We start from the raw sequence: 12233 nt of genomic DNA, 5'->3' as shown, positions 1-12233 counted from the left end.
CGGTTCTGTAGACTTTCGCCAATGTTTTTGTTAACTATTTTTTATACATACATACAAAATAAAATAGTTTAACAACTGAACAAAACACTAATTTATACTCTTTTCATATTATTAATTTAAATTCACGATATTTATTTGGTTTGGATAAAAACACATTATTTTGTTGTTTTTCATTTGCTGATGTTGAACTTTAATATTTTAAGAGACTCTTTTAAGGTTTTTTTCATTGTTACCAAAATTAAAACTTTTAGTTAAAATAATGATGTTTAAAATAAACCAATAAAAAATTTGCTGTTTTACAACTTAAAACAATCATTTAAAGGTTCATGAAGTATAGCATAATAAGTAACAATTAAATACAACTTAAAATAAACTTTCTCTACAACATGTCATAAAGTTACAAATTTGCAAATAGCTTTTGTTAACGCTCCATATTTCGCTTCAAACTTGCGTTTTTCACTGCTTTTGATATACATATATGTATATATAGTCTTGTTTTTTAATGTTTGTTTATGTAGGTTAACGTGCTCAAATATTAATGAGATATTAAAAATAAATTAATATTTGTATTAAGTAAATTATAGTACTACTTTTTATAATAAAACAATATATTTTTAATGTTTTAACTGCAATGCTAAGAATTTTTACATTTTTAAAATTTGTAAAAATTAAAAAAATTAAGTACATTACAATAAACACTCTTAAAATTATTTTCATAAATAAAGTTATTTCGAATTCATCATTTGTTTTAATTATGTTAAACAAGGAAACAAATGTAATTATCTGAAATAACTAAAAAGTATTTTAAGGGAACAACCGTTACATTTAAAAATTTTTAGTACGTTCAAATAAAAATAAAAACCGACGTAATAAATTTTGAAGCTTTTTTCTAAAAGATATTTTTATATTGTAAAAGTAAAAAAGCAAAATTTAGTTAATCAAAATATTATTTAAAACTGTTTTTTTTTGTTATGTCGAAAATAACATGTATTAATTATAAAGATTTTAAAAAACAGTTTTAAGTATTTTTTATTAAAAACTGTTTTTTTTTTCAAACTTAAAAGGTTTTCAAAAAAATTGCTCTCTTTACTTGTGTTAGTACTTTATTAGCCATAAATGCCAAGTATTCTTTAAGAAAGTCGCTACAAAAATATTCTAGTATGATTCTAAAAGTTAAAATAATAAAACGTTTGCTCACTATTAAGCATATTTTATTTTTTGTTTTCTTAATAGATGGTTAAATATTATTTTTTTAAAAATCTTTATTAGTTTAATATTGATTTAGTTTATTTGATTAAGTTAATTTATTAATTTTTAGTTATCAATTATAAATACCTAATTGTTTTCGCTAATAAATATACTTAACTTTTTTTTCTTGCTATCGTTAAAGGTATCCAAAAGGTGTGCAACTCGATAACCGAGAAATTTTTTTCATGCATCGGGTGCTAGGACCAAATTTTTTTAGCGTATTATTTCGTTGTTCAATAAACAAAAACAGGTAATAACCCTGCCTTGTTGTAATGTTTTGTAAAGGTTTTATACTGTTTTTAAGGGGAATGCCAATAGTGAAACTTGTATATTTTACCCTTCATGAATAGTTACATAAAATTGAACAACAAATAAAATAAAGTTTTTGATAATTCAAATGTAATCATTAGTTATTGTTTCTTTTATGAAATACTTAGCCTAATTCTATTTATAAAATTAATTGTTAGTCTCGTTTAAAAATGTTTGAACTTAATATTTAAATAATTCTTCATTTATTTGTATTCAAATTCTTCAGATTATCAATTATTATTAATTATTGATTAAACTTATTTTATTAAAACTTATGACCATTGCTTTTCTATCCTAAACAATATTTTTAACAGATTATAATACTCAAACACTTTTTCAAAATACAAAGATATTTAAAAAGAGTTAACATAAAAAAAGGTAAACATTATGTTTTTCTTTACTGATGTTTTTTTGCCATATAAAAATACTTTTATGAAAAAGAAATGAAAAACAGTATTAGGGCTACCAAACGCTTAGCCTTTTTTATTTAAATTTTTGAATAATTAATGCAAACTCTAATTAGTTTTTAATTTTCTAAAAATCTCAGGCTAGATTAAAATTTTGATGCAAAGTTATAGATTAATTTATATTTTACCAAAATTTCAAGCTAGTTTTTAATATACTTTTTATTGGACACTTTGAGTGCAGTTCTAATGAAATACCTTTTTTCTGGCAAAGTAAACACACATGTACATGGTTACCACAAAGTCATATTTAAATGAGGGTTTTCATTAAAAGAGTTAGGAATTGCTATCTCAAAAAAGTTCATACCACTAAAACTGCTTTTTGCTAATATTATTTTCTAAAAAATATTTCTTTTGCAGTTTATCCTTTATAGGTCTAATTGAATTTTTTAAATGATTTAAAAACTTTTATGATTTCATGTAAGTATTTACTATGTGGTAGAGAGTTACTTTATTTTTTGTTTGATGTTGTATAATAAGAATTACTTTTACAAAAAAACTTATACTTTATGTGAATGGTTTTCAAACTCAGACTAATCATTGTTGTTTTTCCTACCAGACCAGTTTATAGTATTTAAGAATTTTTTATACATTTATTGTATTTTAATTATTGCAAAGTCAAAACCATCATACTTCAAGAATTTTTTGCTTTCTAAAAAGAATTCTGAATGGTTCATTAAAGATAATGATAAAAAATTTTTTAATGAAAGCAAAAATTAGGGTAGAACTATGAATAGGGCAACCATTGAGTTTAAAGCAAAAAAAAATACAGTTGCCAAAAACACCATAACACTCTCTGCAAGATTTAAGACAAATTAAAGAAAAAGGGTTCACACTTCCCTATAATTCCCTAGAATTTGAAATATTCTTAAAAATCCCTATATGTCCTTAGAGAAAATTGAAAAAAAGTTGAAAATCCCAAAAATTAAGGGGGTAAACACTTTTTCACAATTTAATTTTATTTTATAGAGTTTTTACTAAGCTACAAGATGCTTTTTACAGGTTTTGAAATTCAAATAATTTTTGAAATATAGCTGGTCAAAGTTGGATGCAACTTTAGGTTTCTTATTGGAGGCACAAACTAAAACGGAAAATAATTAGAAATCAATGAAAATCTAACTCCTCCTACTTTTTTTGAGAAAACTACCTCAAAAATTCAGGAAATTTTCCTTGCAATATTTAGAAATTTCTGTTTGAACAAAATTTAAAAAAATTCTTTCCGATAGAATTTTATAAATATATCAAGGAACACTTCCTGAAAGTTTGAGGTAGTTATCTTAAAAAATGTAGGAGAAGATAGATTTTTAGTAAAATAGTTTACTTTTACCGTTTTAGTTTTTGCCTCAAGGAACCTACTGTTTCCTCTGACTTTGACTGGCTGTATCTCAAAGTTTATTTAGAATTTTTAAAACCTGTGAAAAGCATCTTGTAGCTTAGTATAAACTATATAAAATAAGATCAAATTGTGAAAAAGTGTTAACCCCCTTATGCCATTAAGTTATTTTGCTCTGTGATTGAAATTTGAAAACCAAAACATCAACACCAAGTGGTGAAAAATAATTAAAACAAATATTTATTATTTTTTAATCAAAATCATTGCAATCTCAGTACTAAAATGTAACTCTGTTGCGCCACCTATCCAAAAATTTTTCTATTTATGTTAAATACTATTTATCTAAAGTTTACTTATTTAACTAAAATTAGAGATTAAAAACCCTTAAACTTTTGTAATTTTAATTTCTTATTAAGACTGTGCTTATAAAACATTAATGGCATAGGCCTTTACTGTCTGTAACTTAAAAATATGTTTTAAAAGTTCAATGTTTTTTTGATAATTTCCTTTTAAATTTGCTATATTTTAAGGATCTCCCTTTTATTATTTTTTTCAAGTTTTAGTGGGAACCCTAAAAAACTTTCACCTTGGTGGAATTCAATTTTCTAATATTTTAGCTGGAACTTTTTTACAATTATCACAATAACACATTGTGGTCAATTTAAAGAAAGTTTTGTGGTGGTACTTCTTGATTTTTTGAATAACAGGGTTGCCATTTGTTTTTTCAAATTTTTTTCCAGGTTTTCCAAATTTCCTCCAGGTTTTTAAAAGTAGACATTTTTGGGTCTATTTTTAGTTTAAAATTAAGTTTAAGGTAAGAAACTGTCTTAAATAGTATAAAATAATTAATAAAATACTATTAAGCTACTTTAAATTTGTAAAAAAAAATTTGATGATGACAAAAAATTTTTATCTGTATGATAAATTTTTTATGTCCAACCAAAATTTTACTACTTAACATACTAATTTTTTTTAAATTACAGTTTCATTAGTGATTTCAATTCAAAATTACAAGTTTTTCCATTTTTTTTGCCTAAATTGTTAAATTTCAAGTTTCCATGTGAAGTGACAACCCTGGAATAAGTTAACTTACATTAAGAAATAAAAGTTACATTAAAAAAAAATCAGAAAAATTACAGATGAAAGTCAAGAATTTATTTAAGCTCTATCTGTGGCAACCCTGCATATAACTATTGATGTTAAATTTACCTTTTAATTGTACCTTTGAAAACCATAACGTTATATTTATAAATATATGGTTGGTCCAATAAGTTATTTTTATGTCATAACAAATAACTAATTATTTGTATTTAGTTAAAAGTTCATTTTGAAGCTTGTCACCCCTGACTTGCTAAGATGACCACTTTAGAAACCGTGATATATATTAACAAGTTAAATTACTATAAAGCACACAAAGAGTAGCATTAAGTAAGTTAAAAGTATCTAGTTTCTTTTCCTAATTTTATATTAAAAAGGAACAAAAAAAAACTTGTACTTAAAATAGTCATGAAGGAGTATCTAAAAAACAAGTAACAAAAATTTAAAATCTTAAAATTAGCCTCAATGATGTCTATTGTATATGTTTTTAGATACTAAAAAAACATTTTTTATATTAGAATTTACTGCTAACTTTTTAATACTGTGTTTGGAGAAATTTGGTAAATGAAATTAAGAGACATAATTAAGTTGTTTTTAAAAGCAGTAAATATTAAAAGTAAAAACTTTTGGGTATCAAGTTCTATTTAAAATTGTTTTAGTAACTTTACTAATTGAACACTACTGTTTTTAAATTCATTTGTTTTATGACTCATATCAATGTAACAGCGTATTTATTTAAAATAAAAAGAATCATGAGTGCCACAAAACATGGAGTTGAGCTGGTGAAACACGTTGGAAAGGCAGCAACAAAACCTGTCAACACCAACTGGCAGGTTGGCAAGTTCAAAAACCAGCTTCCCTGTGTCTCTGAACAGACTGGCCCCATTGAGAGGAACCTCAGGAAAATTGACTACACATTGAGTCATTACCCAAGAATGGGTTTGTTGAAAGATGATCTTGGTTATGAAAAGAAACACATTATGCAAGTATGTTTGTTTTAAAAGGTATTAAACAGTTTGTTTGAATGAATGGCTCAGAAAGTTTCTCTAACTATTTTAAAGACTTGACCTTTTCAGCTATTTCATTTGTAATAATCTAAATTTTGTGTTAAGGTATATATGATATTTTATCTTCTATACATATTTCAAAGTGAAAAGTAGATTTTAAACATGTTAGTAGTAATCAGGTTTTTTGTTAATCTTAGATAAGAGCATGGGGGTCCACCTTGATTTTTACAAGTTGATCTTATTTTGTTGTTTAATTTGTATAATTTTAATCTTAGTTTAGTTTGTTTAAAATTAAAGTTTAATTTGAGCTATAGGATGTTATTAACTGCTCAATAAAATTCTAGATATATGCAATCAAAGTTGGTGACCTCAGTAGGTTCCTAATGGAAGGCAAAAACTAAAAACGCAAAATAAGACTATTTTACTAAAAATCTATCTAATCCTCTATTTTTTAACCAATCTTCTTAGAATTTTTACATTAAGTCCATTACTAATATTTAAAATTTAAGATTTTGTTTTAATAAAAACAAATATTTAAATATCCACTTTTTTTTGATTTTTATCTAAAATTTTAATTTGTGATTGTTTTTAAAAGCCCAACATTAAAAAACCTTTAGATTATAAAAGAAATTCTTCCTGAAAAATGGAGGTCTGTAGCTCTAAAAATGAAAGGGGAAATATATTTGTAGTAAATTTTTAAATTCTCTAGAAAATTGACCCTGAAAACTTTGCTGTTTATAAGTTTGTATTGGTAACTTTTACAAAACCGTCTATATCTCAAAAACTAATTAAAGTTTGTATACACTATAAAAACTGACTTGTAGTTTATACTTAAAGCTTTATATAAGAGTAATTTTTGTAAAAAAAAATTTTGGAACCCTCCTCTCTTATGCCCTTAAGTACTTACATGAAAATTCTTACATTTTAATTTACCAATTGACAATAAACTGGCAAAAATTCATAAAACTTCAGTGAGTAAAATTAAAGTAAAAGAGATAAAGATAAAATTAAGATACAAATTGAAATTTAGATTATTTTAGATGAAATTAAAATTTAATAAAATTTACTTTAATTTAATTAATTTTATCTTTATCTCTTTCAATTATCTGTCCTAATATATAGTTACTCACTGAAGTTTTATCAATTTTTGCCAGTTTATTGTCGACTGGTAAATTAATTTTTGTACAAGCCGTTTTGCATGATTTTTGATAGTTTCAAAATTACGTCATAATCTATTTATGCTAACTTTTTCAACTTTCATTTGTGTGTTTTGTTTTGTGCTTTATTTTAAACTTGTTCTGAAGCTGATGAGTGCATAGGCACGAGACTCGAGTCCTTCGAGTTTTACATCTTGAAATAAACCTTTTTATTGATAAAGCCCTAAGGTTGGCTCAGTGTGAAAAATTTGATTTATCAAGTTAAATAACTTAATTACATATATGTATATATATATATAGTTTATTGGAATGGCGATTTTAAAAATTCTGGTACATATGTTTCATAAAGCTTTAATTTTTCATAAAGTTAAAGTCATCAGCCAGTTAAATTCAAAACTTTAATTTAATTAAATTTGAATTTAACTGGCTGATGATTAAGGCTTTATGAAAAATTAAAGCTTTATGAAACATATGTACCAGAATTTTTAAAATCGCCATTTCAATAAACTATTTAAAAGCCTTTCAAGTGGGCTTAGTAGAAGGTGTTTAAGTTTGAACATTAACCTTATTTTATATATATAGAATAATTATTAAAAAAAGAATTGATTTAAATTTATTTATATATTTTTCTAATTAAAAGAAAATGTATCTTAATTTTTGATTTCCTCAATATATTACTTATCTAGTTTTAAATACTCTATTTACATAATTTTTAATAGTTTAAAATACTTAGTATTACCAAATTACATTTATATTTAAAATTAGAAGTAAAAAATATTGAAGTGTACTTTCTACGTTGTTTACAAAACCTATGAACTTCTTGACTTGTTTTCAATTCTTAAAAAAATATCAAAGGCAAATACATGTATGGTTGCTTTGAGGTCAGTAAAGTTATCAGTTTGTTTTTTGTTGAAAATTCATTTAAAGGCAGAAAAATGTAGATAGTTTTGAACGAAATAAATAAATTTTTCGGGTATAAAACTAATTTTTCACTGTTTTAAAAAATCACTTTGTTCTACTCTAAATACTAGCTTAAATTATCAGTTTTTTACTTAATCTATTTACTTAAAATTACAATTGTAAGTTGTTTAAATTTCTATCAACCAAAAAGAGTTAAGCCACTTTTTATTTTTCTAATACAATCTTTAAAATTTCAGAGTTTGTTCTAAAGGTAATAAAAAGTTCTTTATATTTTGCAACAAATTAAATTAGATAGAGCATACCACAGAGTATTTAATTATTATTACTATAACTTAATGATTTATTATAATTTTTCTCAAATTAAGTAAATTTTTGTTCAAATGTTTTTTAAAATTCTTTATTTTGAAGTAGATGGTACAATTTTGCTATTTTTTCTTTTTTTTTATTATTGATTTTATTTTGATCAGTTATTGCTTCAGTTTTATTATGATATTAATATTTAAATTACAACAGAATGTTTTTTAGTAGTTTTTTACAGACTAAAACAACAGGGAGTAAGACTTAATTTTCAACTTGATTTTAATTTGCAGATTGTTTAAAAAGCTTCAAATTGCTTTTCCTGCTTTTTAAATTTGAAAGTAATTTTTGAGTACAACTGATCAAAGTCGAAGGACTAAAAAGGGTTTTTTATTTTGAGCTCACTAAAATGGTGAAAAATAACTATTATATATCAAACACTGTTTAAAAAAAAATCCTATTTTAACTGTCTGATTTTATTTTTTATTTAGTAACACATGATTCAACGGGTCAACATTGCACGAAGACAATTTAGCACGGAGGGTCAATTTTGCACGAGAGTTACAAAAAACTAATAGAAACATTAATGAAAAATAACAACGAGAAATTAAAAGTTACTGACTGACGGTAAGGGTTAGGGGTAACAGTGATAAAAAGTAATAAAAGTTACTACTAAAACAAAAACAAGAAAATTAAATAAAAATAATTTAATAAATGAAAAAAGCTACTTACTGAGGGAAAGAGTTGGGGGTAACAGTGATATTAAAAATAAGATAAGAAACAAATAATAAGTAATATAAAAATAGAAAATTAATTAATAAACAAATAAAATAATTTACTGACCGAGGGTAAGGGTTAGTGGTAACAGTGATAATGAAAATTAGTAATAAAAAAATTAAAACTTAAAAATAAATTTCAACCCCGTGCAAAATAGACCTTCCGTGCAAAAGTTTCTTAATGCAATTTTGCCCCCTTGTGCAAAAGTGTCTTTGTGCAATTTTGTACGCTCGTGCAAATTTGACACCTACCCATATGATTGTATTTGTAGGAATTTTATTTTTAAAATACTATGTGTAAAAGTAATATTAATAAATATATATCTTTAAATTTTACTTTAGTCATTAAATACTTATTTTTTATTTCTTTTAAAGATACAACAATGCAGTTATTTAATGTTAAGAATAACGGTTTTTTTAAACTTAAAGTCTTTAGCAAAACAAAGCAAACGGGAATTGTATTTTATAGTACATAATTTTAAATAATTTTGAAGTATATCGACGATAAAAAATTTCCCTCGTTTTACTTGTATTAGGTTTAAAAAAAATACTTCTCAATTTTTTTAAAGTATTTTACAATTTATTTATTGAACTTTTAAATAAGGGCCAATAATAAACAAAATAAAAAACCTTCAATCATCCTATATTCCCAATTAAAAGTTTTTATATGTTCTGTTATCTTTTCAAACTTAACGAACAAGAAAAAGAATAGCTTTTTTATATAAGTTTTGCAATTGTTTGCACTTTTAGACATTTTTTGGAGTATTTAATAGATCATTTGTTTATTTATTTAAATATTCTTTAAAATACTCTATATTTTGTATAAAAAGTAGAGCAACATATATCTATGGTACAAACAAAAATAATTTTTAAATGAAATTACTTATTATATTTTCACAGATAGTAGTAGTTTTTAAGATTGTATTATAAATCATTTAATATACAGGTTTTTATATTAAAGTTTTTTGTTGATACCATAGATGTATGTTAAATTATTTAAATTTTTAGTTTGCTAAGCCAGTTCTTTTCAAGATAAGCAATAAAAGTTTAATATTTTGTAAATTTATTTGAAAAATTTATTTTCTGTTTTATTTATATTGAACTAATAAGTTGTTAACACTTAATTGGTGTTTTTTATTTTATTTATGATTTTAAATTTAATTTCTACTTAGTATTTTTTTTACAACATTTAACTAAGATTATAATAATTTGAATTGATAAACTGTAAAACAAAAAAACTTTATACTGATGTGTGTAAAGTATACAATTAGCTTCTTTAATTTAATTGTATAAAGTTAAGATCATTCTCTAACATTTTATATATTTTTTTTGCAAATAAATCTTTAAGACTTTTAACTATACATTTGATAAAGCCTAAACACATACTTATAATTAATAAAAAGTATGTTCTAAAATTTCTATTTTTTTTAGTTTGCGCAGTTTAGTTTATAATTTAAAGTTAAAAATCTTGATTTAAATTAGCTGTCATTATATATTTAAAAAAATCTGCTTTAATATTGTGAAAAATATTATTTGACGAAATTAAAAATTGTAACTTTAATTATTCTACTAAAAAATCTAAAGTGACTTTTTCGTTTTATGAACCTTTAATAAAAGGAAAAAAATAAAAAAAATTACAGTTTGATAAGTTTTAGCTTGGTATTTTAAATATTTTTGCAATTGAAGCGAAGTATTCAAAATATTTTACTAAACCTCTAATCTCAAAAGTATAAACAGTAGAAATTTATCCTTTTCTAGCCTTTTAGGTATAACTTGAAAAAATATCGATCACACATCTAAACTTTAAAACAATATTGACTTTCTGTTACTGTTTCTTAGTATTTTTAAAACTTTGATTTGCCTGTAAAACACTATATATTTTATTAAAGTGTCTAAGAATCAACATGTATGACTTTCATAATATCTAATACTGACATTTAACTTGATAAAATTAACTTTCTACAATTCATTCTTCATTTCTTAACACTTTCAAAAAGTAGTTTTATCACTAAAAGTCTTAATATTTTATCAGATTACCGAAAAGTTATTTCCCACAGGAAGCGCGCAGGAGGATGACCTCTGACCAGGAGCAGGCGAGGATCTTCAGGTGCCTGAGAGCCAACTTCCTGCAATCAAGAAAAGATCTTCTGCCCGAAGACCAGTGGACCCCGATGGACGCTGAGCACTGCTACTTGAACGGTTGGTAGTTTGTATGAGATTGTCTGGGTGAATTTTATCAATTTTTGGCTGTTGAACGTAATCTATTTAAAGAATTTTAAACTTTGGAAGTAGTGTTGTAAATCTGTTTTAGTATGTAAGGTTTTTTACTTGTTCTGATAAATCAAAGTATTTCAGCTAGTTGTGCTCAGCATGATAAGTTGTTTACAAAACCCAAGGCTACTTAGTTAAATTTTAGTAATAAAAAATACATTTTTGCTAAACACATGAATTATATTTAAGAAAAAATTATTTTTTAAACTAAACTATAAATTTAAAGATGTTATTTTGAATTGCTAGAGAACTTAACTTTACGCCAAGTAAAAAAAAACGTAGTTGCAATAAAAGTTTTAATTAGTTTTAAGTAAAGTAATTTTAAACCGAAAAATTTAAGTTTATAGAACAATAATACATCAGCAATATAACGAAAATCTCTGAACAAACTTTCCATTGACTGTTTTAAAAGTATTTAAACAAAAGAATTTGATTTTTACGCCCTCAAGTACATTTTTAAACCTATCGGCATTTAAAATATTGTATATTTTTCTATTTCAAACTCGTAACTCGAACATCCGAACAGACATTATCCACGGTATCGAGCGGGAGAACCACGAGAGGAACCTGCTCAAGTGCGCCACCGACGACTACGACGACATTTTCGACAAGCTGTCGCTGCAGTACTTCAAGTACCGCAACATCGTCGAAGTCATGCGGATGAGGAAGAAACTAGACGAGAACGTCATGAGGAGAAAATTGTGTTAAATAATCAGATCATCAAGTTAATGTTTACGATAAATATCAATTGTTTCTACTTGCTTACATAATGAACGAAACTTTTTAATTTATAAATGAAAATTGAGAAAATATTAAACTCCAGTAAAATCTATTTCATTTGTTTTATCTTAGCATGGTTTGCAGAATCTTATTTCATGATTTCGCTTCCTTCGTATAACTTTTGAAATAAATTCTAGATAAGTTTTAAACGATCATCTTGTGTAACAGTAATTAGATATTTTTATAATCAGTTGTTGGTTACCAAGTAAATGTTAAACGTTTTATTATTAGAGTCAGTAAAATAAGGCTAAATTCGTAAATTTGTCAAATTGTCAGGATTTGTAAGTACAAATGCTTAAACATTAAAAAAAAAAAAAAAAAAAAATTATGCTTTAGCTGTATAAGTTTTGACCATTAGTAAAAGATATATTTAAAACTATATAAATTTTGACAAAATAACATTTTACAAAAACGGTTATGAAATATTTTATTTGCTTTACTTGTTTAAACCAAAAACTTACATTTATCACTCAACTGTTTTATTTTGAATTTTAATTTTTGAGTTCTTGTTGTCCGAGACAGTGGTATTATCACAGTGAAAAGATAAATACAAAAATTTTAAAAATAAGTTT

General features: G+C 24.3%; 1 protein-coding gene across 1 annotated transcript; it reads left to right on the top strand.

Moving 5' to 3' along the window:
• Window positions 1-5182: 5182 nt before the first annotated feature.
• Window positions 5183-11826, top strand: LOC145831614 (cytochrome b-c1 complex subunit 7-like). Its single transcript, XM_082938920.1, has 3 exons — window positions 5183-5438; window positions 10668-10809; window positions 11408-11826. Exons 1-3 carry the CDS (start codon window positions 5205-5207, stop codon window positions 11587-11589), a joined length of 558 nt encoding a protein of 185 aa, XP_082795046.1. The 5' UTR covers window positions 5183-5204; the 3' UTR covers window positions 11590-11826.
• The last annotated feature ends 407 nt before the right edge of the window (window positions 11827-12233 follow it).

Source organism: Thalia democratica, chromosome 3 (assembly GCF_965202585.1).
Source record: "Thalia democratica chromosome 3, ktThaDemo2.hap1.1, whole genome shotgun sequence".
Lineage (NCBI taxonomy): Eukaryota > Metazoa > Chordata > Thaliacea > Salpida > Salpidae > Thalia > Thalia democratica.
This window is presented reverse-complemented; position numbering and strand designations above follow the sequence as displayed.